Source organism: Malaclemys terrapin, chromosome 18 (assembly GCF_027887155.1).
Source record: "Malaclemys terrapin pileata isolate rMalTer1 chromosome 18, rMalTer1.hap1, whole genome shotgun sequence".
NCBI classification, from domain to species: Eukaryota; Metazoa; Chordata; order Testudines; family Emydidae; genus Malaclemys; species Malaclemys terrapin.
Genome location: NC_071522.1, coordinates 4,808,216 through 4,835,367, shown reverse-complemented (window position 1 = coordinate 4,835,367; position 27,152 = coordinate 4,808,216). Strand labels below are relative to the sequence as shown.

General features: G+C 40.1%; 1 protein-coding gene across 1 annotated transcript in view; it reads left to right on the top strand.

Annotated features, from left to right (window-relative positions):
- Nucleotides 1-24,226, top strand: part of TEX14 (testis expressed 14, intercellular bridge forming factor) — a 37,274-nt gene extending 13,048 nt beyond the window's left edge. Inside the window, exons 5-20 of the mRNA XM_054008640.1 lie at nt 852-1,003; nt 2,727-2,917; nt 3,120-3,270; nt 4,460-5,454; nt 7,125-7,231; nt 10,019-10,098; nt 11,523-11,795; nt 13,247-13,338; nt 15,331-15,450; nt 16,025-16,103; nt 17,200-17,290; nt 18,618-18,680; nt 19,903-20,030; nt 20,480-20,670; nt 23,096-23,182; nt 24,148-24,226. Coding sequence (XP_053864615.1) covers nt 852-1,003; nt 2,727-2,917; nt 3,120-3,270; nt 4,460-5,454; nt 7,125-7,231; nt 10,019-10,098; nt 11,523-11,795; nt 13,247-13,338; nt 15,331-15,450; nt 16,025-16,103; nt 17,200-17,290; nt 18,618-18,680; nt 19,903-20,030; nt 20,480-20,670; nt 23,096-23,182; nt 24,148-24,156 — 2,809 coding nt within the window. The 3' untranslated portion in view covers nt 24,157-24,226. The remainder of the gene's footprint in view (nt 1-851; nt 1,004-2,726; nt 2,918-3,119; nt 3,271-4,459; nt 5,455-7,124; nt 7,232-10,018; nt 10,099-11,522; nt 11,796-13,246; nt 13,339-15,330; nt 15,451-16,024; nt 16,104-17,199; nt 17,291-18,617; nt 18,681-19,902; nt 20,031-20,479; nt 20,671-23,095; nt 23,183-24,147) is intronic.
- Nucleotides 24,227-27,152: the final 2,926 nt, after the last annotated feature.

Sequence of the window (27,152 nt, the reverse complement as noted above, 5' to 3'; positions counted from 1 at the left end):
ACATGAAGTGTAGCCTGCAGCACTGCTTTTCACTAGCATGTGGTCTCTACCTAAAATATCTGACCATATTCCCTTTAACAATATTAAATTAAGGGGAAATGAGCATCTGTAGAATCAGAAAAAATCCTTTGTCCTGGACAATGATTTTTAAAGAACACTTATTCTCAGTTTAAAATGAATAAGAATGAGGTGTAACTATTGTGTGGAGAGTAGAGGGAAATTAACTTTTAATCATATAGAAGTACTGGCATTACACTGCCAAATGAATATAAACAAGCCAGATGGCACAACTCACTAGTCTTTCACCTGTGCTATGAATGCTGACCAGAGTGAAAGACTTAGTTGTAAAAATACCCCATAGTTTGGACATCTTTAACCTCTGGTTTGTCTTTATTTGAGGATAAAGCTTTGAAATAGACTGCTATATCTTAATTTTACCAACAGAGGTCTCTTCTATAATGTGCCAATACAAGCTGTTTATTTCTATAAAATATTGTAAATGTTCATTCAAAAAGCTGCTTTTGAGCTGGTTTTCCTTTTTTTTTGGTAAATTTTGTGTATAGCGTGGATCATTTAAAATAAATGCATATATGAAAATAAAGAAATTAATTGCTGGATCTCATACTGTCAGAGTTTCCAAAGGAGGCATTGCAGTGGTAGGTCTATTTTTAACTTAACATCCTAGACAGAATTAATCAAACATCCAACTCAGTTGACATTGATTGGTTTGTTTCCCAGTCTAAACATGATTTATTGAATCCTTTTGTCTCTTACTACATTGGATAGACCAGCTACTCATCATATGTTATGGTTTCCCAAATTTGACCCTGTTTTGTGTTCCCTTCTGGCAGCAAGGATGGAGGAGACCACAGTGATCTCACACGTGTTCCTGTCCCAGCCCAGCTGTATAAGTGGTGTGCTCCTGAAGTGATCCTCGAAAAGGCTGCCACAGTCAAATCAGACATTTATAGCTTCTGTATAGTAATGCAGGAAGCCCTCACAGGTATAATTAAAGAGGTTCAGACTTTTGTCACTGAGAGTATGTCTACATGGCAATTAGACACCTGCGGCTGGCCCGTTCTGGCTGACTCAGGGTTGAGGGGCTTGGGCTGCGGGGCTGTTTAATTGCAGTGTAGACTTCCAGGCTTGGGCTGGAGCTGGGGCTCTAGGACCCTGTGAGGTGGGAGGGGCCCAGCTGCCTAGAGCTCAGCCTGCAGCCTGGGGCAAAATGTCTACACAGCAATTAAACAGCTCAGCAGCCTGAGCCCAAAAGCCGTGGGTTTCTAATTGCAATGTAGACATACCCTGAGTTATCATGGAGTACCCTGAATACATGAAGTGTCAGTGCAATCTCCTTAGGTGATTGCATACCCTCCTGCAAAGCTCCTTTAGCGATTAAAGTTTTCTTCTTATGGGAAAGAGAGTTGCAAAGAAAAGAAGACATCACATGTCTTATTTGCATGAGATGTGCTCCTCTAACCTTCTGCATAACCTGCTGATATTTGGGGAGAAGCTAGGAGCACCCTTTTTAACTAGTGAAATAAACACTGGATTCAGCAAAGTTTCTGGAGGGACAGTGAAGAAATAATAGATAATTTGCCTACAAGTGTTTGTTTCAATGTATCAAAATTTCATTATGGGGTTGTACTAGAATCATTAATAATGATGGGGGGAAAGTGAGATGATAACATTGGAGATGGCACAAGATTAGATAGGCTGGTGTAGACTGGAGAAGACTGGGAGGAATTTTCAAGCTGTTACCTAGCTAAATGAATGGGCCGCACCATGGCAGATAAAATTCCAGGCTGAAAATCACCATTGAATGAAGGAATAATTGGAATTAAAGGTAAATGTTGCTGGGATCTAAATTTATTATAATAACTCAGGATAAAGACATAGGCATCATTGTGGAGAAGTTAATGAAAACTCGACATGCACTGCTGGTCCAAAAAGCATACAAAATGTTAGTCTCTGTAAAGAACAGGATAGAACAATATACTAAAAATATGCTGTGATACAAATGTGTCGTGTGCGCACTTGGAATACTATGTTCAGTTCTGATAATCCTATCTGAAAAATTATATAGCAGAAATAAAAAGGGCTCAGAGAGGGGTAACAAAAATGACAGTAGCTTGGAAAGATTTTCATATGAAAAGAAACTGAAACACTTGGGATTGCTTTGTTTAAAGAGGAGGTGGTGAACAAACAGTGGTTTACAGAAGGTAAATGAGGCACTTCTTCCTATTTACCTTTTCTCATAATGCTAAAACAAGAGGACAGTCAATGAAAATGTAAGGTAACAAATTAAACCAGATAAAAGAGAATCCTTCTTTACACAGCACACAGTTAACTTATGGAACTCATTGCCACAAGGTATCACAGAGGCAAAGAGTTTATTAAAATTCTAAAAAGGATTAGACTTTTATATTGATAACGAGAACATCCACAGTTATAGCAGATGGGATGAAAAAAATTATCCTAGGGATAAACCAACAACTACTGAGAGGGTTTAGGAAGAAATTTCCTGTGGGCAAGTTATTCCATAATTGTCCACTACGGGATTTCTGGCAGCTTCCTCTGAAGCATCCAGTGTTGGCTGTCAGAGACAGGATACTGGACTAGATGGACTGTTGGTCTGATTTACAGTGGCAGTTGTTTCTGTGATTCTTCCCCTTCTTTGGTTAGGGCCATGCTGTAAACCAGACAGTATTTGTTATGTCTTACAGAAACTCTTCCCTGGAATGGGCTTGAAGGCTCAGGTATTAAAGAACTCGTAGTTTCTGGGCAACATTTGGAAACTGATGTCAGGCTTCCTAACCCGTACTATGACATTGTAAAGACAGGTCTAGCGCCTAAACAAAACGACCGCTCCATGAGTCTTCAGGATATTCGCTATATATTGAAGAATGACTTAAAGGTGACTCTCATGATTGTAGCCTTTATGCTTTTAAAATCGTATTTGGTTAATCAGAGTTAATTGTCTCCTAAAGGTCAAGTTGTTCTGTTTAAGTCTGGGTCTGAGTTTTCTTTTGTTTATTTGGGCAAATCAGTTTAAAATAAAAGCTGAAGACATTGGAATACCAAATAAACTTCTGCTCACAACCTTCCTTATGTTACAGGACTTGATTGAGTCTCGAATTGGTCGCTCTGATGAAAGCTCAACTGCACAAAGGCATGACATATTTCCAGATATAAACATCTGTTTGGGGTCTGCATCTAATTACAAGAGGGAAATGCTAGAGCTGCAAGAAGAGGAGATAACAAAGACTGGTATGTTTCTATTCCTGGGGGGCATGTCAAGAGCCTTCACACTGGTGTTTTCTCTTATCCCCCCAGGATCGGGGGGACCAATCCTGATAACTTGGCCATTGGCACTCAAACAATTTTGTGCTGCCAGTAGCCATAGGCCAGTAGAAGATTTAGTAAAGTGTGTCCTATCATTTGGAAGGTGTAACTCCACTGAGTTAGAGCCAAATCGTGGAACTAGCACAGCTGTTGGAAGGAATTCCCATAGGGCTTTGGGGCAGGACATATTTCCCCTTCTTTCCTTACTCCCCTCTAAAACAGGTTGCGGAAGGCTGCAGTAGATCCCTGCTGTTGCCACACTCCCTTTGCAGAAGAGACTTATGGACCCACCTCAGCTCTCAGAGCTCCATGGGCTGCAGGGAATATGGACCCATATGTAAAGTTCCCATATACTCCTTTTGCTTCTGTAGTGGAACCATAGGGTCCAGGCTAGATCTGGTTGGGAATTTTCTGTTGGAATGATTTTCTGACAGAAAATGCCCATTTTGTACAAAATTTTCCATGGGAACATTTCAGTTTTGCTGAAAAATGTTGATGTTTTCATTGGGAAAATCGAAATGATGACTCTCTGCCTCCCTGCTTTTCTGCCTGTCCACCAGCTTTGCGCGGGGGGAGAAGCAGGGAGGTGGTAAGTGAAGCTCACAAGAGCATTCCAGATGAGTAGCAAGCTGAAAAAATCCTTTTAGGTTCTTCCAAAATGGAATCTTTCTGGAAATCCCTTCCCATGAAAATGTCCTATCTTTGACTTTTTTGTTCTGGTCTGGGAGGAAATTATTTTCAAAAAGGTGAATTTTTTTGTGGTAAGTGATTTCCATTTTCTGGCCAGCTCTGATAAAAGTCATTTACATATGTAGAGGAAGGAAAATGGACATTAATTATTAAAATGTGACTCTTCCAGGTCTAGGACACTTTCAGTACTAAAGATCTTGTGGCGCATTTTGAAATGAATAAGGCATAAGCCTGGTGTCCTACCTCCCAGACCCCATTAAACAGGGTCTACTTTTGAAGATAGTGTGTGATGATAATAGAAATGCTTATAAACAGAGGGGTTGAATGCTGCTACTCAAATAACAAAAAGAGATTTTAAATGTCTAAGCAATATGTGTAATGGAGGCCTAAAAGAGTAGCTTAATATTAACATCTGATTTTTCAGATGGCAGCTTTACTGCACCAAGATGTTCAGTTTCTCCTGCTGAAAAAGAAACCATCATAGATCATGAGGGTATAACTTGTATTCAGCCAGTTACACAGGATCTGAGCCAAGATATAGCTTCTGAACTCCAGAGGACCTACAGTGTTAGCGATGTGGACGACAGCCTCTGTAGTTTTGAAATCAATGATATCTATGCATGTTATCCAGAATTACATGAAGATGTTCTGGAAGAACTAGCTGGATTAGATCGTGCTTTGGAAGATCAAATAAAACAGCAAAATGTAGACGAGGACAGGGCCGTCTCCCAGATCCTACCTCTGCTTCCTAAAATACAGTTAGTGGAGCAGCCAAATTCTAGTGAAGAAGGCAGCTCTTCAGAAATGGGTACAGAGTACAGTATAGAGGAGGTAGAGAGACTAAGTGAGGCCTCCGAGTCATGCATGCTGCACTGTTTGCGAGCAGATGTCAGGGAAAGTGTGCGTAGCCCATCCAAAACTGAGCAGCACATCAGCAAATGTGTCCTTAATCTCAAGATTTCTCAGACCTTATTGCGGCAGGCAACAGATTCCCTTTACAGAACAGAGGTGAAATTAGACAAATTAGAGACTGTTCAAAACCAACACAAGCTGCTTAAGGAAATCCAAGCAGAACAAGTTTCTAAGCAGAAGTCCATAGAGAGCTACTTAGATAAAATTGATGATATTCTCAAAAATACCAAGATCCCCTTTTCAGGTGCTGGTGTTTTTTTGTGGAAGGCAGTAGGCCCTCCATCGAGGAACTATATACCACCACCACTGCGAGTGCCTGGGGCGCAAAGTGCTTTGGAGGTTGACCATTTCCAGGCTATCTCAAAAGCTGTGAAGGAACCAAAGGCAATTCAGAGTGAAAAGATTGAGTGCGTTGATCAAAGACGTAAGAATAAAGATGACTGCCAGAATGGTTTCAGCTTCAACATGGTGAAGAGTACTGAGGCTCGAATAGTGCCAAACTATCAGGTAAAGGGGAGAGGAGAGTGACTGGCTATTTGGCTATTAATCATATAACTGTGGTGTATACCAAGCATGTAGCACTGACAAGATGCACAGGTCTGGATGCTCTGTCAAAAGACGACACTGGTTATCGCTTATTTGAATGTTTGTGTACTATACATGTTGTGGATTGAATAGAAAATGATCAGTCTAGTCCTGTGTGCAGTAATGTCTGATTTTTTTTTGTTTGCTTTATCAAAATAGTAGCTTTTCATACATATATTTCATTTTAATTTATGGCCGCATTCTGCTAACTTGCATCCCATGGAATCTTGTAATTGATAGTACATGTAGCAAGATCATCTGGGTCATACGTTTAAAAACTGGCCTCTAATTTTGTGCTCATAATTTTTGCATTGGTATGCACAAATCTGTTTGAACATACAAATTTTAAAGGCTGATTTTGAAGATGGCTGAAAATGCCCATGTTTAAGAGCGTAGGGAGGCCTTAGTTATATTTGCACATACAGTTGTTTTGCTTTTTTATTTATTTGAGTAGCCTTCTGGTATGCATGATGCTTCACAGATACTGTGATCAGACAAGGTCCCTGTAGCTTCATTTAACTGAGACCAATCCAATGGCACAGTAGGGAAAACATCTTGTCATAAGGTGGAGGGAGGAATATCATGAGTCAGAGCAAGCAGAGAGGGAGAGGTGTTGTTTGGGTTACAGACACCAGAGATGTCGTGTCATGGGGACTTATAGGTGTTTTTGGATGTTGAAAGAATGATTTAACATGTTTAGCATGAAAGTGGTGGACTGTTAGTTTAAAAAAATGGGTTTGAAGGAGGGATGTGAGTCAACATGTAACACTGTTGCAAAAAAAAGCAAACATTATTCTGGGATGTATTAGCAGGAGTGTTGTAAGCAAGAAATGAGAAGTAATTCTTCCACTCTACTCCGCGCTGATTAGACCTCAAGTGGAATATTATGTCCAGTTCTGGGGCTACAATTCAGGAAAGATGTGGACAAATTGGAGAGTCCAGAAAAGAGCAACAAATATGATTAAAGTCTAGAAAACATTACCTATGAGGGAAGATTGAAAAAACTGGCTTTGTTTAGTCTGGAGAAGAGAAGACTAAGAGGGGAAATAACAGTTTTCAAGTACATAAAAGGTTGTTACAAGGAGGAGGGAGAAAAATTGTTCTCCTTAACCTCTGATTGTCAGGGTAGTTAAGCACTGGAATAAATTGCCTAGGGAGGTTGTAGAATCTCTGTCATTGGAGATTTTTAAGAACAGGTTAGACAAACACCTGCCGGGGTGGTCTAGATAATACTTAGTTCTGCCTTGAGTGCACGGGACTGGACTAGAAGATCTCTCGAGGTCCCTTCCAGTCCTATAATTCTATTATTTATGTACATTTCCGTAAGTTGTCTAGCAGCAGTAATTCCCAGGACGCACTTGGGCCCTTTAGTATATAAAGAACCTGTTAGGAGATTTAGAGTGTACTTTGTCCTAATCCAGGGTTTGAACCTGTCACCCGTACTCATGTCAGTAGTGCCACTGAAATGGAGCCCAATGATTAAAGAGTGCAGGATCCAGTCCTTTGTTTGCATTTAGAGAAAACTAAGCTAATAATGAGCACATAGTGCCGGCAAACTCTGAGTCATGGTTTGATGGCCTGGTTTTTTTCAGCAATTGCATCCACCTGTGGCTGTAAGACGGAAAAAAAATGTCAACTTGCAACACCATAGAGGAACTGATTCAAGTTCTGGAGGAAGTGGAATCGAGGAAGAGAAATGGTGAGTTCTGTCTGTTACTTCACAAATGATTAGTTATTTCACAATTTCTAGTCACAAAGAAATAAATTCCTGTAGATTCCTCCCACTAAAACCTCTGTCAAAAGGAGACACCTCTAGGATTAAAACTGGCATTGAGTTTTTCTCAGCAAGCAAAAAGCCATCCATCCAATTAAGAGCCTTCCATGAAACAGACTCATTGTCAGCTACATAGCTAACAAAATATCTACCATGAGAGCTTAATAAGGAGTCAGAATCTGTCAGTGGAGAATACCTGTCCCTCTGGGATCTGTGCTCACCTGCCAAGAGGTGAAACAGGTAGGAATTGATGTGATAAATGATATCTCAGCACCTTAAAATGGTTTTAAAAGCTTTTAAATTACTCTTCTGTATCTTACACTCGAATATCTGTTTGCGTATATAACCTGTATTTGGAAATATCAATGTATTGAAAGGGACAGTGCCAAATGAGTTAGTCTTAAACTGTGAAACTGACTAAGGAAACCAGTCTAGTTTCACCGTCACAGCTCAGTGAAGTTTTTTTTAAATTTCCAAATAGCATGTCTATCAACAACTAAGCAGGATGTTTAAAGTTTCGTTGTAATATTCTGAGGTGCCATTAGCACCACAGATAAAAGAATGATTTTCTAATTATTATTTTTATTTCTTGGCACCTTTAAAGTACAACAAAATAAATATATTTTTGGTGCATGTGCATATTTTTGTTTGTGTAGATAGCAAGGGCCAAATCCTGGTCCCTATGCATATTCTGATCCAAAGCTTAAAGGAAAGACTTCTATTGACTTCCATGGGTGTTGGATCAATCCTTGTGACGTGGGTGGTGGAAACTGAATTCTCCCTCTAAACCCAGTGGCAAAGCACAGAGCACCTGTGCAGCCCTTCAGTAGCAGCTAGTGCAAACCTCAGCATTATATTCCATTATATGCAGTTCCCCTGACCTGGTGAGGTAAGCTGTACTTCGTTCTTCTTATCTCTCTGCACCTGATATTTCCATACAGACATCAAAGTAAATGACAAAATTGAGTCAATGGCAGAGCTGGGAATGGGAATAGAACCAGACACGTGCTCTAACCGTAGAATGACTTCATAAGGTTAAACCAGCTAGGAAAAATCATGTTGCACTAACCTGTTAGTTTTTTTTGGAAAACATTAATCAAAGAAAAAAGAAGAACAGGAGTACTTGTGGCACCTTAGAGACTAACAAATTTATTAGAGCATAAGCTTTCGTGGACTACAGCCCACTTCTTCGGATGCATATAGAATGGAACATATATTGAGGAGGTATATATACACACATACAGAGAGCATAAACAGGTGGGAATTGTCTTAGCAACTCTGAGAGGCTAATTAATTAAGAGAAAAAAAACTTTTGAAGTGATAATCAAGCTAGCCCAGTACAGACAGTTTGATAATAAGTGTGAGAATACTTACAAGGGGAGATAGATTCAATGTTTGTAATGGCTCAGCCATTCCCGGTCCTTATTCAAACCGGAGTTAATTGTGTCTAGTTTGCATATCAATTCTAGCTCAGCAGTCTCTCGTTGGAGTCTGTTTTTGAAGTTTTTCTGTTGTAATATAGCCACCCGCAGGTCTGTCACTGAATGACCAAACTGTCTGTACTGGGCTAGCTTGATTATCACTTCAAAAGTTTTTTTTCTCTTAATTAATTGGCCTCTCAGAGTTGGTAAGACAACTCCCACCTGTTTATGCTCTCTGTATGTGTGTGTATATATATCTCCTCAATATATGTTCCATTCTATGTGCATCCGAAGAAGTGGGCTGTAGTCCACGAAAGCTTATGCTCTAATAAATTTGTTAGTCTCTAAGGTGCCACAAGTACTCCTGTTCTTCTTTTTGCGGATACAGACTAACACGGCTGCTACTCTGAAACCTGTCATTAATCAAAGAGTAAGTAAAGGTGACCCTATGAATCAAAATCCCCTTGTTAAGGAAATAAATGACCAGACGATAAATGGGAAAGATTTGTCATGGGTTAAAAACAGGTGACATAGTCATGTGAGTCACTGCACTCTAGAATGGAGACAGGTTAAGAGTTGGGTAGCCAAGGAATTGGTAATGGGACCATTGGTATCCAAAATGGAGGTGCCAAGTGATCAGCTGATTGACCTACAGAGTATAAATCTATATGACACTTAGAATCATATAGAATCGTAGAAGATTAGGGTTGGAAGAGACCTTAGGTCATCGAGCCCAACCTCCTGCTCAAAGCAAGACTTGGTGATGAGGAAGGCATAATGCCAAGATTTTTTGGCTTGTCCTTTGGAAATGCCCAGCACCTTGTGGGGATCAGATTCTAAAGCATTGGTGGTGTCATGCTAATCCATAATAGGCCTAACTCATCCACTGCAATCTAGGCCATTGGGAAATCAATGTGCTAGTTCTGAGGGGTTTTTAGAACCTGTATGATGTGAGACCTAGGCTATGTCTACACAGTGGACTCTATGCCAGCATGGCCCCTTTGTTTAGATGCAGCCTACCCCAACAGAAGTTTTTCTGACAATGTAGGAGCACCACCTCCCCAAGCAATGTTACCTATGTTGACAGAAGCATCTACTCTGAGGTTTTTGTTGGCATAGTTATATCATTTTTTCACACCCCAACCAACATAGCTATGCTGATATAATTTTAAAGGGTAGACTTTGCATCCCAAAGCTCTTGGTGTTTTGCTAACTGGGGAATGGTTAATGATACATTTCTGTATTTATTAACAGAGATTTGTTCGATGCATCTTGTAACAATTTACTGTAGGTTTTTTCCAAAATCAGCATCTGAAATTTATAACACAAGGAGAAGTGAGGAGCGAAGGATGGTGCAGTCAGAATGGAAGAGTGAGTAAACGGCAATGTTGATTAAACACTGGAGTTAACTAACATGTCCGAAACACATTATTAGACCTTCCAATGACTTTTTGTTCCTCATGAAAGAGCTTTATGCTGCTGTTGGGGCTCCTAGAATCCCCCCATATCGTCCTGTGTTTAGACTGTCCTAATTCCCCCCATCCTGACAAGCTCCCTGTGTGCCACTCTCTCATCACCCTCTGCTACAGGGTTTCCCTGCAACTCCCCCCCACCAAGAGATTCTGTGTGCCCCATTCCTCCTCCTCCTCCCATATCAGGGTCTCCCAGTCTCTCTCCCCTCCCCTCCAATAATTCTTCTTTCTGTGTGGAGATAAATCATTCAACCTACTCAACCCAGTAAGGAGGAGAGGCAGAGAGGAGTTAGGAATATTGTTATGCTGGAAAGTGTTAGTGGGTGCCATGAACAAGTTGTTTGATTTGTAGGCAATTGTCTACAGGTGCTTGAGCTAGCCACCACTTCACATGCCCCCCATTTTCTCCCTCTCAATTTTCTAATTTCCCCCCACATTATGAGGGGTTTGGCCATTGATACTTAAAACATTCCCTGAAATTTTGGAATTGATCGCATGTGATGTTCAAAAATTATCACTTTACAGCAAGACAGACAGACAGACCAAGAAATGCCATTGAGTTGAGTGTAAAGCCTTTGTAGGCACCTAAAGGCAGCCTGATTTTCACAGGTGCTGAACACCTGCAGCTCCAATCTACTTCATTGGGAGTTTTGAGTAAAAATGGAATAGGGTACTCGAGATAGAGCCCATATTCCAGGTGGTTAATTGTCAGGCCATTGGTGTCTTCCTTTCTGTTTTTTCTATGGTTTTAAAAAAAAGATACAGTGTTTGCAACAGGGGCATCTTCAGTGTATGGCATCATTCATCTTCCTCTTGAGGAAACACGGCATTCTGAATGGAAATCCTGTGTTCCCAGTACATCCAGCATGTGTGGGTTCAGCATAACCACATTAAGATGGTGTGAAATGCTATAGGAAATGTTAGCCCACAGTTCTTGAAGGAGTAGCAAGAACAGCCTGGAATGAATCCAGTGAAGTCTATGAATGGGATTTCTCCCTTGTGAGTCATTGCAACAGCTTCTAGATGGCAGTACATTCCCATTCCAACATTCCTTGGTGAATGTGTATGTGTAGAGGTTTCCCCATCAGTGTCTGCAGGATTTAAACTTTCATTCAAACAGAAATAGGTTTCTAGCTAGTATGATTGTAAAGTAAAACCTTTTGGCTGTGGCTCTGGGGCAGTCTGCAGTCAGCCTGAAGCAACAGAGGGGAAGGACTGAACGTCCAAATTCCATGCCAGTTCAGCAGGAGGGTACTGAGAGACTCTATAGTTTGTGACCAGTGTTCCAAGAAGGTGAACCTTGAGTATATTCTTTTTGCCTAGCTGAAGTGAAACAAATGGCTAAAAGAGTGGCGTCTGGGCAGCTGGGACTTCTCCCTCCGTATCCGCCGAGTGAATGCACCTCAGAAAGCGAGGCAGAAAGCGTGAAGGAAGCCTTTCCACATATCACCTTCAGGGGCCAGGAATGTACTGGCTGGCAGAGAAAGGATGGCAGGTGGCACACAGGCGATGGCACTGAAACCCAGGATCTGGGCAGGAAGGAGATGGATGAGTCAGAGGAGAGTGACTTGGAGTCTGTATTCAGAAGTTTTGCAGGTAAAGCTGATGGAATTGGTCTTCCTGCCTTTCCAGTCAGACTGTTATGGTCACAGATGGGATTGCACAGGGAGATTGGAGATTATTTGACTTTTGGAGTGATCATTGACCACCGTTGCTTCTAAACTTGTCCCCTAAAGAAGGTCAGTGAAGAGCATAGACTATGCACTGAACTGAGAAGTATGCACTAAGGGGTCCCCTCTGGGGGAGTACTGAGCTCCCTCAGCTCCCATTGGCTTTGATGGGAATTGAGGGACCAAAGCCCTTGTCATGGTAGAGCCCATAGAGAGGGTCACATGCCTATATTTCCCCAGTTATAATGTCTGCACATTTCTGTACAAGTCTATTGGACAGTGCTATGGTAGCTGTCATGGCAGACGGTTAATCTGATTCCTGTAAAAAAAGTCAGATGACCCTAATTTTCTCTCTTCCTGAGCTGTGGTCTCCTACAAGTCTGGGATAATTTGAGGTAATCCAGTAGATGCATTGCCATGTTACAGCTAAGGTAGATTAATGTGGCTTCATCAGATGCACCAAATATGGATTTCCCCAGCCTCTGCATTGTATCTGAATTGGCCTCAGCAGCTCTCCAAAGAGCTTGTGACTTGGTCCAAAGGCATCGCTAATATACTCTCCATTTTAAAATTTGTAACAGTCAGGGTTATCTCTCTCTCTCGTGCACACACACACACACACACACACACACACACCCTCCGAGAGAAAGGCCACTGCTAAGTTCACAAAGGAAGTTTTAGCAATCAAGATCTAATTGACTGTGGACCCACACCTGGAGGTTCTGTCCCTGAGATCTCATGAAGAAATCAGGTTGATGGCTTGCGAAAGAGGAATCCAGCTGCTATATGTCTCACTGTAAACTCATGTTTCTCACACCCACACTGGGTAATGACCAAGGACAGGCCTCACGGCAAACACACATACACAGAACCATAGATAAAAATGACTGTGTTTTGTCAGTGAAATAGTCGCACCCCAGATGAGACCAATGACCCGATCCCACATAGGGTAAGCCCTACACAATGACAAATGCCACAGGACAGAGTTCTGACTGACTTGTCCTATGGTTTGCATTTTATGCGCATGGAGCCTGAGATTTGTTCCTTATACAATGCGTTGTTGCTGCATAGTGCTAGCTTAGATCCTAATATGTTGCTAATTGAGATTTTCAAAAATGAATCATTAGTGACATGCATATGGATGCCATTTTGAAGAAGAACGTTTTCAGGACAACCCTCAGTGAAGATTCACATGTTTGCCTTTATGAATTGGGCATTTAATTGTCATTATCTTTCCATTCCCCAACAGATCATGTAGCTTTATTGCCATTCATAGATTTAGTCACATTTATATTCCAGCAGTTGCACAAACCATTCAGGCCACATTATCCTTTGCATAATAATTGTGTTCCATTCTGACATGCTTCAATTTGTTAGGCAGAAGTTGGCAGTCTCTAGCAAAAGATGAGCAAGCAGAGTGCGGAGCAAACCTTCCTAAAAGTCCAACAGAAGCTGAGAATCCCTGCTGTGTATGTACAGTAATCCAAGAAATATAATTACTGCTAGTAATCTATGAGATCAGTTTTGTGACAGGTAGTTGTATATTTGTTTTGTGTGCGTTACATATTGAAAAATGAAGGCAGCCAGATATTGCTGATCTTTTAGCTCTGAGTTCCTATGAGTCCTCCATTTGTTGTTTAGGTCTGTAAAACCACCAAGGCAATGTGAGCAGTGGGAGGGTAGGCTGAAATATACAACAATCAAATGAAATATCTAACATTGATACTCTAAAGAAATTGGGAGTAGGAGAATAAAAGGTATGTCCAAATCTGAAATTTATTTGTGCTTTTAAAAGTAATTTTCACAGAGTGATGGCAAAGCACATGTATGCCTGCAGTGTAGAAAAACTAGGCAGGAATGCATCCCAAAACACCTAGCAGACATCCTTTTTGCATGTAAAGCCCATAGAGAGATGAGATTCCCCCCCCTGAGTTTGCAATATGTACGATTATTGTATGGTTCAATCAATGTGTGATGCACATTTTATATTGCAGAATTACAGGGCTTTTAATACTGTGAATCATCAAGAGCTTCGTTTTATAAAATAAAAATAGTTCCTGCCATATAGACAGTTATTACAGTATAAATACCCCAAGGGTCAGATTTTCCAATGTCTTTAGACACCCAAAGATGCAGCTAGATACCTAGTGGGATTATCAGTTTAGGGACTAACTCCCATTGAAATCAATGAGAGTTAGATGACTGACATGCTTAGTCACTTCAGGTGTCTAAATACCTTTGAAAATCTGGCCGTCATTGATTAAATTGCCCAGGTAATAATACTCCTCCCCTAAACCCACTAGATTCTCCCACCAACCCACCTCCTCCCCAAATGCTTGGGAAAAGAGATGGGCCTTACAGCACATCTGGCAGACCAACAAGATCTGTTTTACAACATGTCTGGGAGGTTTAACAGCACATTAGAACAGTTTAATGAAGGAAGTGAATAAAAACTCCAGGGCAATGTAGGTACTGTCGACAGTATGTAATTATCCAAGTTGGACTGTTGCCAGGGTTGACATTTATTCCAACAAAAAGTGCCATTGGCTATTTTAATGACCTTAAGAGGTCTGAAAAATAGTCCCTCTGGCAGCACAGCACTCTCTGACACTGCTTCAGGCATCTGGACAGATGCAGAGGGAAGGGTACAACATACTGAATTGACCGTTCCGCTTCTCATGGTACTAGGGCCACGTGTACGCCACAGAATTATGTTGACCTAACTCATATCGGCATACAGCCACTGCAGTTATTAAATCGCTTGCGTATGTGCACACTTGGCTCCTTGTGTCGGCAGTGTGTATCCTCATCAGGAGCATGTGTATCGATTGTATTGTCAGTGTGGGGCACTGTGGGACGGCTTTTGAAAGCCAGTAACAGTCAACGTAAGCAAAGCAGTGTCTACACTGACACTGTGTCAACCTAATTACATTGACCGTGACTCTGCGCTGCTCAGGGATGCCGTGTTATTAAATCGATGTAGAGGGGCACTTACATTGGCAGGAGCCAAATTTAAGTGAATACGCTTCCATAGCTGGGTCGATGCAAGGCAGCTTATGTTGACCTAATCCTGTAGTGTAGACCAGCCTTAATGTCCTGGTGTGAGGTCTCTCAGAGCACTCCTCTAACATAACTCCAGCACTGCTTACCTGGGATCTGGTGGGCCCACTGCACAAGGTGGTACACTAGCTGCTGGCACAATAGTCCCATAATAGCTGAAGGGATAATGCCAGAGAAATAATGTAAATGTAATAGCTATCCTAAAGGTGGAATTATTAAAAATGTAAGCAGAATAAAAGTTATATGCCTAAGTGAAGGAGGCTCATTGGTTTCAGTCTGAAATTACAATAAAATAACAAACATGTTATTATTTAACGTTGTTGACGAAGAGTATATTATACAATACGGACATAGTTGTGAAGGCATCATAACTTTATGACGTTTTATAACATCTTTCACAGGAACATTCAAATGAATTAACTCGTTCCCCCAATTCCTCTCCTGACATATCAGATGAGTTTTTCACTCCTGAACCGGATTATTTTTTCTCTCCAGCTACTCAGGAAAACTCAGAACGAGAGGTAAAAGCAAAGTCTACACAGGAGTAAAATGTATCTCAAGCTTAAGGGCAAATAAAAACACTTGTGGTTTTGTTTATGTTGGTGTGGAAAAGAGCTATTTTTATTGTGACATTTTTATTGACAAGGACACTTTTTCCATGCCCTCTGATAAATTTGTTCCTCTTAACAATTAGCCCTATTCCTAAAAAAAAAAAAAAAAAAAAAAAAAATGTTCTCCTGGCTCATTTTTTACAGGGAAATTAAGGTTTTTGTGTAACCTTAAAATTAAAAACTCTGCTGTTAGACTAAGACATTTTTTTGGCTGCTCTTACACTAAGTCTTCCCCTCCCAGCACTCTTCATTTAGTGTTGCATCTTTGGGAGACAGTTTTTATTCATTTCCTAGAGAAGATGAAATTATTTGTGAAGGATGTCAGATATAATGCATGCTGTTCATTATTGCACCTAAAAATGAAAAGCTCCTGAAAGATTTGCTTCTTTCCACACTGATTACGGTGTACATTGTACAGGTACAAGAGTTCTCCTTTTACAGCTTGCCTGTGAGAAATTTAATTTGATGCATTGTGTCTCTTCAGACCTCAAGTTCTGAAGATGAGTTAGAAGTAACCCAAGAAGACTGTGTACAGAAATCAACCTCTACTGATACAGGGTCAGGTAATTCTTAGCTTAGACATTCTGGTTACCTTCGTCAGACCCGAGGAAGAGCTCTTTGAAGCTCAAAAGTTTGTCTCTTTCACCAACAGAAGTTGGTCCAATAGAATATACTACCTCACCTGCCCTATCTCTCTCATATCCTGGGACCAACATAGCTACAATAACACTGTTAAATACATGCTTGTTATCTGTGTTTCCTCCTTGCAGTGGATATTCCCGTGTCCTTACTTTTGTGGTGCAGGACTGCCAAATGTTGGCAGGCCTAATACACCTCTGCCCCAATATAACGTGACCCGATATAACACAAATTTGGATATAACGCGGTAAAGCAGTGCTCCGGGGGGTGGGGCTGCACACTCCGGTGGATCAAAGCAAGTTCAATATAACGCGGTTTTACCTATAACACGGTAAAATTTTTTGGCTCCTGAGGACAATATTATATCGAGGTAGAGGTGTATTTAATCAGCAACTTTCCCAGTAGGAAGCTGAAACTGGATTCATTTGGGCCTGGTTGCCGCCATTTCCAGTGAGTTTAATGGGAATTGAGGGCGCATGGTATCTTGTAGGATCAGGCCCATACATGGTAATCAGTGAATTATTGGAGTTGTGACATTTTGATCATTCACTTGTAGCACTGCAGCCAGAAATCTGTTGTGACCAATTTCTTTTGTACCTATTGCTGAGTTAGCAGCTTCACGTAATGTACTAGCAAGAGACATGGAAATCGAATTAGAGTTTTTATATCTACGCTAATATTCTGATTGCCAGACTTCCCTTGGGGGTGAGACCTGTTAGATCTGAAATAATATATCTGGAATGCAAAGACAAGCATGGTATGTCTGTTCTTTTATCAGTCTTTAGTCAATGAGGATTTGTAAATGTTTCAATATCTTCAATCCCCATTGGCAGGATGGCTGGCAGCTGGAATATGTTTATGAAAATGCATCTTTAAAATGCATTTGTCTCTTAGAACAACCACAACAGAGGCCACAAGAACTGAAAATATAATAAAGTTGTAATTTCCTGTTCAGTAAGTTATGTCCCACTGTTTTATTTGAAAACCCAATAACAGGGAACATTTGCTATTTGTATTCAGGAGAGAAAATATTTATGTGCAACGCAGCAGTAAAAGGCCTTGGCAGTAATGAAGTGAGAGTGAATCAAGTCAACCATACTCCTGTAGCCAGGTAGAAAAACTTATTATGCCACTTCAAACAAAAATTAGGTTATACAGAACATGCTCTCTCTTTATTAATCCTGCTGAAATACCTAATGCTTAAATAAACTATCCACGGTGTTTTTTTTAAATGGTGATCTATGTATTTTCTAGCCAGGAAATATTAGAAGTGCTTTCACAAGCCTGATGGATGAGGTTTTACCTTTTACTGTGTTACTATCGCTGTCTTTGCTTAATGAGGGAGTTATGATTAAAAGAGGAAAAATAATTCTATGTATGTTAGATGTAGTACGTATACTGAAATGCCACCATCTTAAACAGACTAATACCAGGTAATTAAAATCAAGAGCTCTTGCCGTGTGTTGTGCCTTAGGGTAGGTCTTCACTACCCGCCGTATCAGCGGGTAGCAATTGATTTATCTAGGATCGATATATCGCGTCTCATTAAGACGCAATATATCGATCCCTGAACGCACTCACCATCGACTCCGGAACTCCATCAGAGCGAGTGGCGGTAGCGCAGTCGACGGGGGAGCCGCGGCCATCGATCCCACACTGTGTGGACCCCAGGTAATTCGTTCCAAGATACTTCGACTTCAGCTACGCTATTCGCTATTCGTAGTGAATGTAACAGTGGCAGCACAGCTTCTGTGAGAGGGAAGATCAAGAGCAGGGTGCCGAGGTGCACAGAGGCCACAAGGATGGTTTCCCTGCCTTCTCTGTGGAAGTCCACCTCTCTTCCTCTGGATGGGAGGAGGCAGAATTTGAAGTAGACATGGACACATGACCCCTGTCTGTGGTTAATAGCTCAGTGTTTGGAGTCTTGCAGCCATGTTTAACTGTCAGGTGCGGTGTTTCTGTTTCCATTATTCTCATTTGTTTATATTACAATAATATATGGAGGCATCAGCCAAGATCAAGGCCCCACTGCACTAGGTGTTGTACATATACCTAATAAGAAAGAATCCTAAAGAGCTTAGAATATAGAAAAGACGGACAAAAGGTGGGGAAAAGGAAGTAACGAAAAGTCTTACACAAGTTTTGATTTAATGTTCAAATAGTTTTGTTTGAAACGACTGGCATTTATAATGCATACATTGATTGTGTAAGATACAGTACAGATTCATATCTACTGTGTACATCAGCTTTTCTCCTACTGCTCTATATCTATGCTTCAAGACTTTAAGCAAGTTCTGATTTTGATGAGCTTCACACTAGCCCCACAGAACTAGTCTTTTAAGTTTCTTCAGTTTCCTTTATGCTCTTTTTTAATGTTTATTTTCATGATTTTCCAAGAGAATAGATGAATATGTGCTCTTAATTTTTTCTCTTTCCAGTGCTGAAGCATCACAAGAAATGATATCTAAGGAGACACCGAAAGAGTTCAAAGAGAAAGATATGTAAGGGCACACATTGTTTCATAGTGAAACTTCAGCAAATCAACCATTACCATTATAAGATTTTTCTGTTTATATAAAGTAAGAAAATGTGATGTTCAGATTCAAAAATTCAGAAATTCAAAAACAGGAAGCCATGCAAATTGCAGAGATAATATTTCATTATGGTAAGCAGGGTGGGTAGGTACAAAAAATCAAACATCTACAGTAGACCTTAGCTTACTTCTAAGTATCTTTATATTCATGAGTAATTAAATTAACGAAAGAGAATGTCAGTGGGTGTTGTGCATAGAAGTGAAAGTATCACTGTTCCTGTTGAACATATTAAATTGAAGATTCAAACAAAATAACTTTAAATCATTAGTTTCCAGTTAAATATCTTTCACAGCAAACAAATATAGATCCCAAATAATGTGATGGAGGTTTTTAACCTATTATTTTGGTAGGACAGGAACACTTGGCAGAATGGACTTCTGGACTTTGATTTTAAATTGAAAAGCGAACTTTTTAAAAAAAAAAGAGTGAAAGTCACATATAAACTTCTGAGACAATGGTCCACAGCTGAAATTTCCCTTCTGATCAACAAAGCTTATTAAAGCACAGTCTTAAGGGGAAACTTCAGAGTATAGCTGGTGGGGATGTTGGGTTCCTCAGTTTGGCAACAGTCCTGCAAGCACTTAAGTCCTCAAGAAGACACCCAGGTCTCTTTAAAGTATATGTATGTAAGTTTCACTTCGTCCAAGTAATTCACTTGGAGGACAACTAAAGCTGCAAGAACCAAAAGTGCCAAATTAGTCTGTGTTCCACTGAAGTCTCTTTTGTTCGTTAAGTCTTGAGATCCTTTCCTGAGCTGTGGAGACAGTTTTGTTAGCATTCTCTTGTAGAGGGGTAACCTACTACTGAGCACCTTGTAGATTAGAATTATTGCAGGGAAGAGGTTTTGAAAAGAAACTCAAGGTCGGTAGCTAAGATATCCTTTCTCTTTCTAAGCTTTTCTGGATCTCTGGACTGGGTATTCTGTAGCCTTTTGAGAACTCCTCGTGCAGCTGTCGTAAGGAGTCTCTCACTTCCCTCTAGAAAACCAAACAAGATTAAACAATTCTAAACAACATTCTAGAACCTGAAAGTACAGTAGTATGATGTAGTAACACAAAATGTGTAAGGAGGTAATAGTTAAAAATAGATCTTCTAACCATCTGACTCTCTTTCACTATCAATCCTCTAGATCATTGACAGATATTCAGGATTTGTCCAGTATTTCATGTGAGCGAGAGAACTCTTGTAAGGATATAACTTGTAAAACACCCAGAGTGAGTCATGCACCAACTAGTGTCAGCACTCCACTCAGCCCAGGTAACTGCAGAGAGGAGAGGATCAGAGAATTACTCAACCCTTTGGGGCTAGGAGTCAAGATTTCCACTACATTTTGATTATTGAGCTTAAATATTATTTTAAAAAATAACATGTTGCTTTACCTTGCTCCATATTCCTTAACTCAGTATTTCTATCGGTTGAGTAGTCAAAGATTCATGAATGGGTGTCCTCTTTGTCATTGATGAACTGGAGATCCCAGTCACTATCAGCAATAATACCACTGAATATCTGTTTAGGGAGCAACTATTGTGGGCAAAGATTTTTCAAAGTTTGGTGTGCAACAACATATGTGAATTAACCATGCAATTACATGCCTGATTTCTTTAAAAATCTGACTCTGTGTATATTAAAATGCAACAGCAGCTTAGTTACAACAAAATAAAAAGAAAAGTCCACATGCTAGCTTTTCTCTTGCCTTTTTTTCACAGGGAAAAAAGTGTCATCAGCCATCAAGAAATGCAGAGACTGCCATGAAATTCCCCTGGATACCTCTTGTTGGGCTACTCAGGAGACTTCCCTAACAGTGTCTAGTAGCTTCATTACAGCTCGTGAAAAGGGAAAGAACTCAGAAACCCCCTTCCTTTCTTCAGAAGCCTACTTCTCTGGATTGACTGAGCCTGTAAGTGTAGGAAATTGTACTTCCTTTATGTCAGCTGAATTCCTAAACTCTTTCCCCTCTCATATATTTTCAAAATGCCTTAATATAACTGCAAGAAGTGATACTTATATGGAGTCATATAGTTTTGTAAAGATTCTGGGTTAAATCCTAGCTCTGTTGGAGTCAATGACAAAACTTATTGACTTCACGTGGCTCAGGATGTCTCCCTCTATTTTTAATAAGAATGTTAACATGCTTTGTGTGTATAAATTGTGTACGATAATATCGTCAAACATTTTGTGAACCCAAGATAGGCTTGGTATGCTATGAAGGACATGATAAAATTGAGAAAGTAATTTGTTTCATCTGTCTTATTTTTTGGTATTTTATTGGTAGGCACTCCTCAGTGCAACTCACCCATCAACATTTCACACAGCTCAGTATATAGAAATGCAAAGAGGAAAGTAAAATCCTACACTGAATCTGAGCTCTCCTAGAAGTTAGCTGTTATATTGCTTGATCTGGAGTGCACTGAGCAGTTAGTTTGATCAAGAATGAAACGGAATTCTTGGTACTAAGATCAGTCCCTTCCTGCTCTCAATCCAAAAGACTTGTGTGTATGTAGAAGATGGTATCTCAGAAGATATCAGTACTGTAGAGTTTGCAGCTGATTTATAAACCCCTTGATCTTTGTCTTGGTGAGGGTGAGAATTACATCTGCTCAGAAAGAGGTGGGAGTTTTCAGATTTGTAAATTTCAAGTTACACTTAGGAAGGGTGTCTTAAAATGGGGCTGGGGAGGGATGTGCAGGCAAAGAAGAATGGTTTCTTAAGAAACAAGTTACAAATTGAAGCAGCCTGGGTATAAGGGTTGTTTGGATGTTCACAGCATTCAGAAAACCATTATATTAAAGGGTTTAATTTGTCCTTTTACTACGTGCATAGGATTGGCGTAACATTATCAGTTCTGTTTTGTCAAAAAACCCTCACTGTATAGAGACACCATATTTCCAAGGAAACCTTAGCATTTTCCACTGATCTTTTTGGAGCTGAAAATATTTTGGTGCCAGAACATTAGTTTGACTGCTATTCAAGAGGATTATATATAAACAGTTGCCTTAATGCCTTTCTTATTGTTATTCATTGGGGAGGTTGCCATTTAAAGATTAAATTACCGTTTGTTCATCCAGAACACTGTCAGCCACATTTCCTCAGGTCAGCGCTGCAGCTTTAGATTTGCAGGGCTGATTGCTGGAGTTCATTAAATACATTAACAGCACAATTCTGCCTTGACTTGCACTGCAGAGAAATTTACATTGCTGTCACTTACCCTCCTGAAAAATCCCTCTGGAATTAAGTTTTGGTACTAAGCCCCTATTTCCATTTTGAAAACATGGTCTTGTCTGTGGTTACACACTTTCCTCCTTGTGTATATTACTGGGACATTTTTGTATCTAGTCACTACTAGCTGTTATAATTATGAATTTGCATGCACACACACACACACACACACTCTCTCTCTCTCTGAGAATCCTTTAGCCTAGACTAATGGGCTCAACTCATCTCAGGGTATGACAAAACTGGCCTCCTGACAGAGTCCTGTCCAGTTGTCTGTGGCTGGAAGGATGTTGATCATGGTACTATGAAGGGTTAAAACAGATAAAAATGGGATAATCTGATAGTATCATTAAGGACTGGTAGAACGCTAAGGAGACCCATCACAATGTTTGTCTGAAGGGTGGCTGCTGCATTTGCTCCTTGTCTTCCTGTTTGTATTCTGTGCTGCACACTGAGCGCATGATCTGCCTCTGAGGTTATGGGCCAGTGTGAAGAATAGAACAGATGAACTTTATGCTAGTTGATTATTGCCTCCTCTCATCTTGGGTTTATCAGAGGAGAAGAACACAGAAAAACAGTTTATACTCCTATGCTTCATTTATACATGGTCTTTTACAGAGTGGTTTGTCAGCACTCTGTGCTTCTTCACTTTTGAGAAAGGCCAGGAAAGAATCTCGTAACCCATTTGCTGCCACTCAGCAGAGCGACTTACGGAAAGGTACAGCAGGTTATTAAAGAAATCTCACAGCTGCATTATTGTAAGGAACATGTTTCCTACCTGGCCTTAACCAGATCTCGATTTTTGCAGGGGCAGAGAACAGTGGGCAGTTTTTCACTTGCAAATGATTGTATTAGGTAACTCAGATCCCAGATTTCCTGTTTGCACCTGCAGAGTAAGAATTTGGAAACCTACAGTGATAGACCTAAATTGTAGGAGCAAATAATTGTTGGCTCCAAATTGCATCCACAAAATTGAGGCCTGTAACTGCAAGTCTAGCTTTATGTCTAGCTTTAAATTAGCTCAGGGAAGGTTTGTTAGATGTTGTTGTAATCAGAGCTTGTATTATAGTTATTCATCACTATTAGTTGATTAGACATTTTTTTTCCAGCTGATTCGAGCCCAGCTTTCTCCCAGGCATCAGACCACTTTATTAATGAGCTGCCTCCACCAGCCCAGGAGCTACTTGATGAAATCGGTAAGCAGCGTTAAAACCAAAATGTTTGGGGGCTTGTCAATTACATTTTATATCCAGGGTTGTCCTCCTATGGATGATCAGGATTTCCCAGCATGATGCACTAATACAAAATGCATAGGTGACCATATGGGAGATCTCAACCCAGCTGTTGCCAGAAGATGAGTAACAAATTAGATGTCAACAACTTAAATAATTGGCACCAAGCTTCATAATGAATTGGGCCTTAAGGCTCCTGACCTGGCAGATTCACAAACATCACAGAACATTGTGACCAGTAATCCTGATGAGGATGACAGTCAAGTTGCTGAGTGTTGCTATAATTTAACATTTAAATAAGTTCCACATGTGAAGTAAGGCTGAAGTCTTCAAAGATTCCTAAGGGATTTGGATGCCTATTCTCCATTAAAACTAATGGGAGCTGGGCATCCAGATCCCTCAGGCATTATTGAAGAGCTCATCCTAAATTATTTAAGTTTATTCCCCTATTTTCATATACCTCCAGACAGAAAATACAGTGCAAAATTTTCCATTGTTTCGCCCAACTATTCCCTTGGTTGTACAAAATTACTTCCTTTATCTCCCCCACCTCACTCCCACACTTCTGACATTCAGATAATTGAGAATTATAATTTAATGTTTTTGTATTCCCAAACAAAGGGCAAATACATCCTCAAAAGACTCTTCTATTTATTAGGTCACAGTGGTTGGCAATATATATATGTATATATATATGTACACCTTGTCCATTTGTTACCTCATATCCTAAAGCAAGGAAATGGGAGGTTGGCACAGAGAAGGTACCTTGTGATCTTATGCCAAATTGTAAGATTAAATTATGGGTCAGTTTCAGATTACATAGCTTGCACGCAAATAGAAAAAGTAACACACTGCCCCAAATAACATGGAATTAATTTTGAAACAATATCTGAAGCAGTAAAGAAACAAGTGCTACTTTTTTTCAACAGAAAATTTAAAGCAGCAAGATGCACCCTATCAGGACTTTGAGGAGAAAGGATCCCATACCCACAACATGCCAATGAATGGTTAGTTGCCAATAGTAGACAGCAACGAGTTTGAGATTGCAATTACAAATAATTTTTGTGTTGATGCAGAGCAGTTCTCGTTCTAAAATAAATGACTCAAATAATGACTACTGATATGTTTAGTTGTTGTGCTAAACTTTTATTTGCTGGCTTTTTTGGATCTGTGGTTGCCATCCTGACACAGAGATTTGGAAGAACTTGAAAATATTTCACTCTTTCCAGACAGGGCTCTGAGCATCATCTTTCTAAATCAGAACCCTTCAAATCAGTAGCAGAGGTTCTTTCCCATTGTTGCAATCTGTCTGTCTGCAGAGCTCTCACTGAAGTCTGTGAGAGTCTTGTGTGAAGAGAGGCTGCAGGGTTGTGCTCTTTGAGTGTAACTTTACTTGTATCATGACACTACAGTTTTCATCTAAGATAGGCGCTGTAACCCAGAAAGGAGGGATAATGAACAGCTGGCTCAGGTTTTGCAGCAAAAGAGAGATCAAGTTGTCAATCCAAGAGCAAATCAGTTAAGAGTGCTCTGTGCTTTCTCCAAGGGTGCATCCTAATGCTGTGGCAGTTTATTTTGTATTTAGATTACCCTTTCACATTTCTTATAACTCTCTGATCTCATACTTCAAGAAAATTGCAGCTGTTTGTCCATAATTACAGAGCACGCAGAGCTCCAATATCATGTGGTCTGTGTTCTGTTTTAAGAGACCAAAGGACACAATACTGAATTTCCCATGCCATTGAAACCCAGAATGATAGTAGATGGGAGTCATGTTTCAGATGCGCAGCTCAAGTCACCAGGTGAATAAAAAAACCTAAAATTTAATGAATGGGCTCTGCATTTGTTATTAGGAAGGCAGAAGGAAAAGAGAGAAAGCAGGTGAAAGCAAGTCAGAAACATGAGTTACTCTGTATAGATGCTAAAAAGGTACTCAAGGATGATACTGGCACTTGTTTGTGTTGCCCTACAAATTGTGTGAGATCTTTACTCATTTAAAATAGTTACCTGGAGTAAAGAAGTCACTGTGAGTGTTCATACACAGGGGTATCTTGTTCTTAGATGGTGAGGAATGCAGCATTCTGTCTTGCTTGCTGGTCAGTCAGCATGGGTTTTTGTATTTGCATAAAGTATAGCTATTACAGATTTCATTCTAGTGACAGCCTGCTGCTTCCTGCTTATCATAGCTTAGCAGAAGGTGGCTGTGAATTAATTCATATGCTACAGGGAACAAAATTTACTAAGATAAGTCTAGGGAGAAATAAATATTGTTGGATTCTGCTAAATAGGGCAACAAAGCCAACATCTACAGGTTCTTTTTGATTTTCTGCCATATCTAGAAGGGCAAGGGGGAAAGATTAAAGATTTATTTCCTCATGCATTTTCCATTTGAGCATGCAGCAATATGTTCACTCCTGTGAATATAGAAAGGTGGTAGATTTCACTACTTATCTGGGTCTTGCTACTGGCCATTTCTAAAAATAGATCCACAATGGACTTATTTAATTGAAAATCAGATGATTTGGGGCAGGATGCTAAAGAAATCAACAAATGAAAGTTTCTGAAGCATAGTAGGATGTACAAATGTATTTTAATTTCTTTAACCACTTCACTTGTATCTTTGACATTAAAAGTCACTCTGTTTATGCAAATAGTTCTCACTCAAATTAATCCAGAAGACAAAGAGGAGGAAGAAGAAATTGGGAATAAGGGAGAGATAGATCACAGCTTATCGACTAAAGAGATATTGAATCTAGCAGAAGAAACAGAAAGGTACTAAAAGAAAAGAGTAAGGAGGCTGTTTCCAAAGCACTTTAGATCTCGGGAGGCAAAGTATTAGAGTTCAATATGTTACATAAGAATGGCCATGCTGGGTCAGACTAATGGTCCATCTAGCCCATATCCCATCTCTGACAAGTGGGCAGTGCCAGATGCTTCAGAGGGAATGAACAGAAAAGGGTAGTTTTGAGTGATACTCTCCTTCAATGCTGTCATCCAATCCCATCTTCTGGCAATCTGAGGTTCAGAGATACCTGGAACATGGCGTTGCGTCAATCTTCTGTTGCTTGCCCTCGTGTTATATTTAAACGGAACTGTTTTACATTTGACTATTGCTCACTTCCACCTACCTGTATATTGCCAACTTCTTTCCTATCCCCTTTATGAGGGTATAGAGATCCCCCTTTAATAAATTAATCCCTAATGGATGTCTCTGCCCGAATTTTGTGCTCCTCTGCACCTGTTGGCTTTCCCCCAGCCCTTAGTTTAAAAAATCTCTACAGCCTTTTACATTTTACATGCCAGCGATCTGGTCCGTTTTGGTTTAGGTGGAACCCATCCTTTGTGTGTAGGCACCTCCTTTCCCAAAAGTTTCCTCAGTTCCTAATAAACCTAAAACCCTCCTCCCTACACTATTGTTTCATCCATGCATTGAGACCCTGCAGTTCTGCCTGTCTCTCTGGCCCTGTGTCTGGAACTAGAAGCATTTCAGAGAATGCTACTATGTTATAGCAGATTCTGTGCAGGTAGCAAGTTGTCCCCCTCCATTATCCTGAACATTACTTCTGACCACTGTTTACTCCTGGAGTACACACCTGATTTAAATAATTCCTGCTCCACGTATGATTACACCATTGTAATGTTTGATAACAATCATTCAGGACTTGATTCTCATTATAAATGCTTAACATCCGAAACCCTGCAACTTTGTGCTGGTGGATAAGAACCTGCAAGTGAAACTGACTATAAATGATGATAAAGCTGCCAGGCCTATTTCCCCAGATAGCAGAAACAAGAAGTAAATAACATGAATGGTGAAAAATAAATTAGATATTTAAAACTGAAAGAACATTTACTTTAGTAATCTTGGGTAATTCCAATAAAGAAATTGTTTGTTCAAAACATAAAGTATTTAACTTGACAGTCTCCTTTTTAA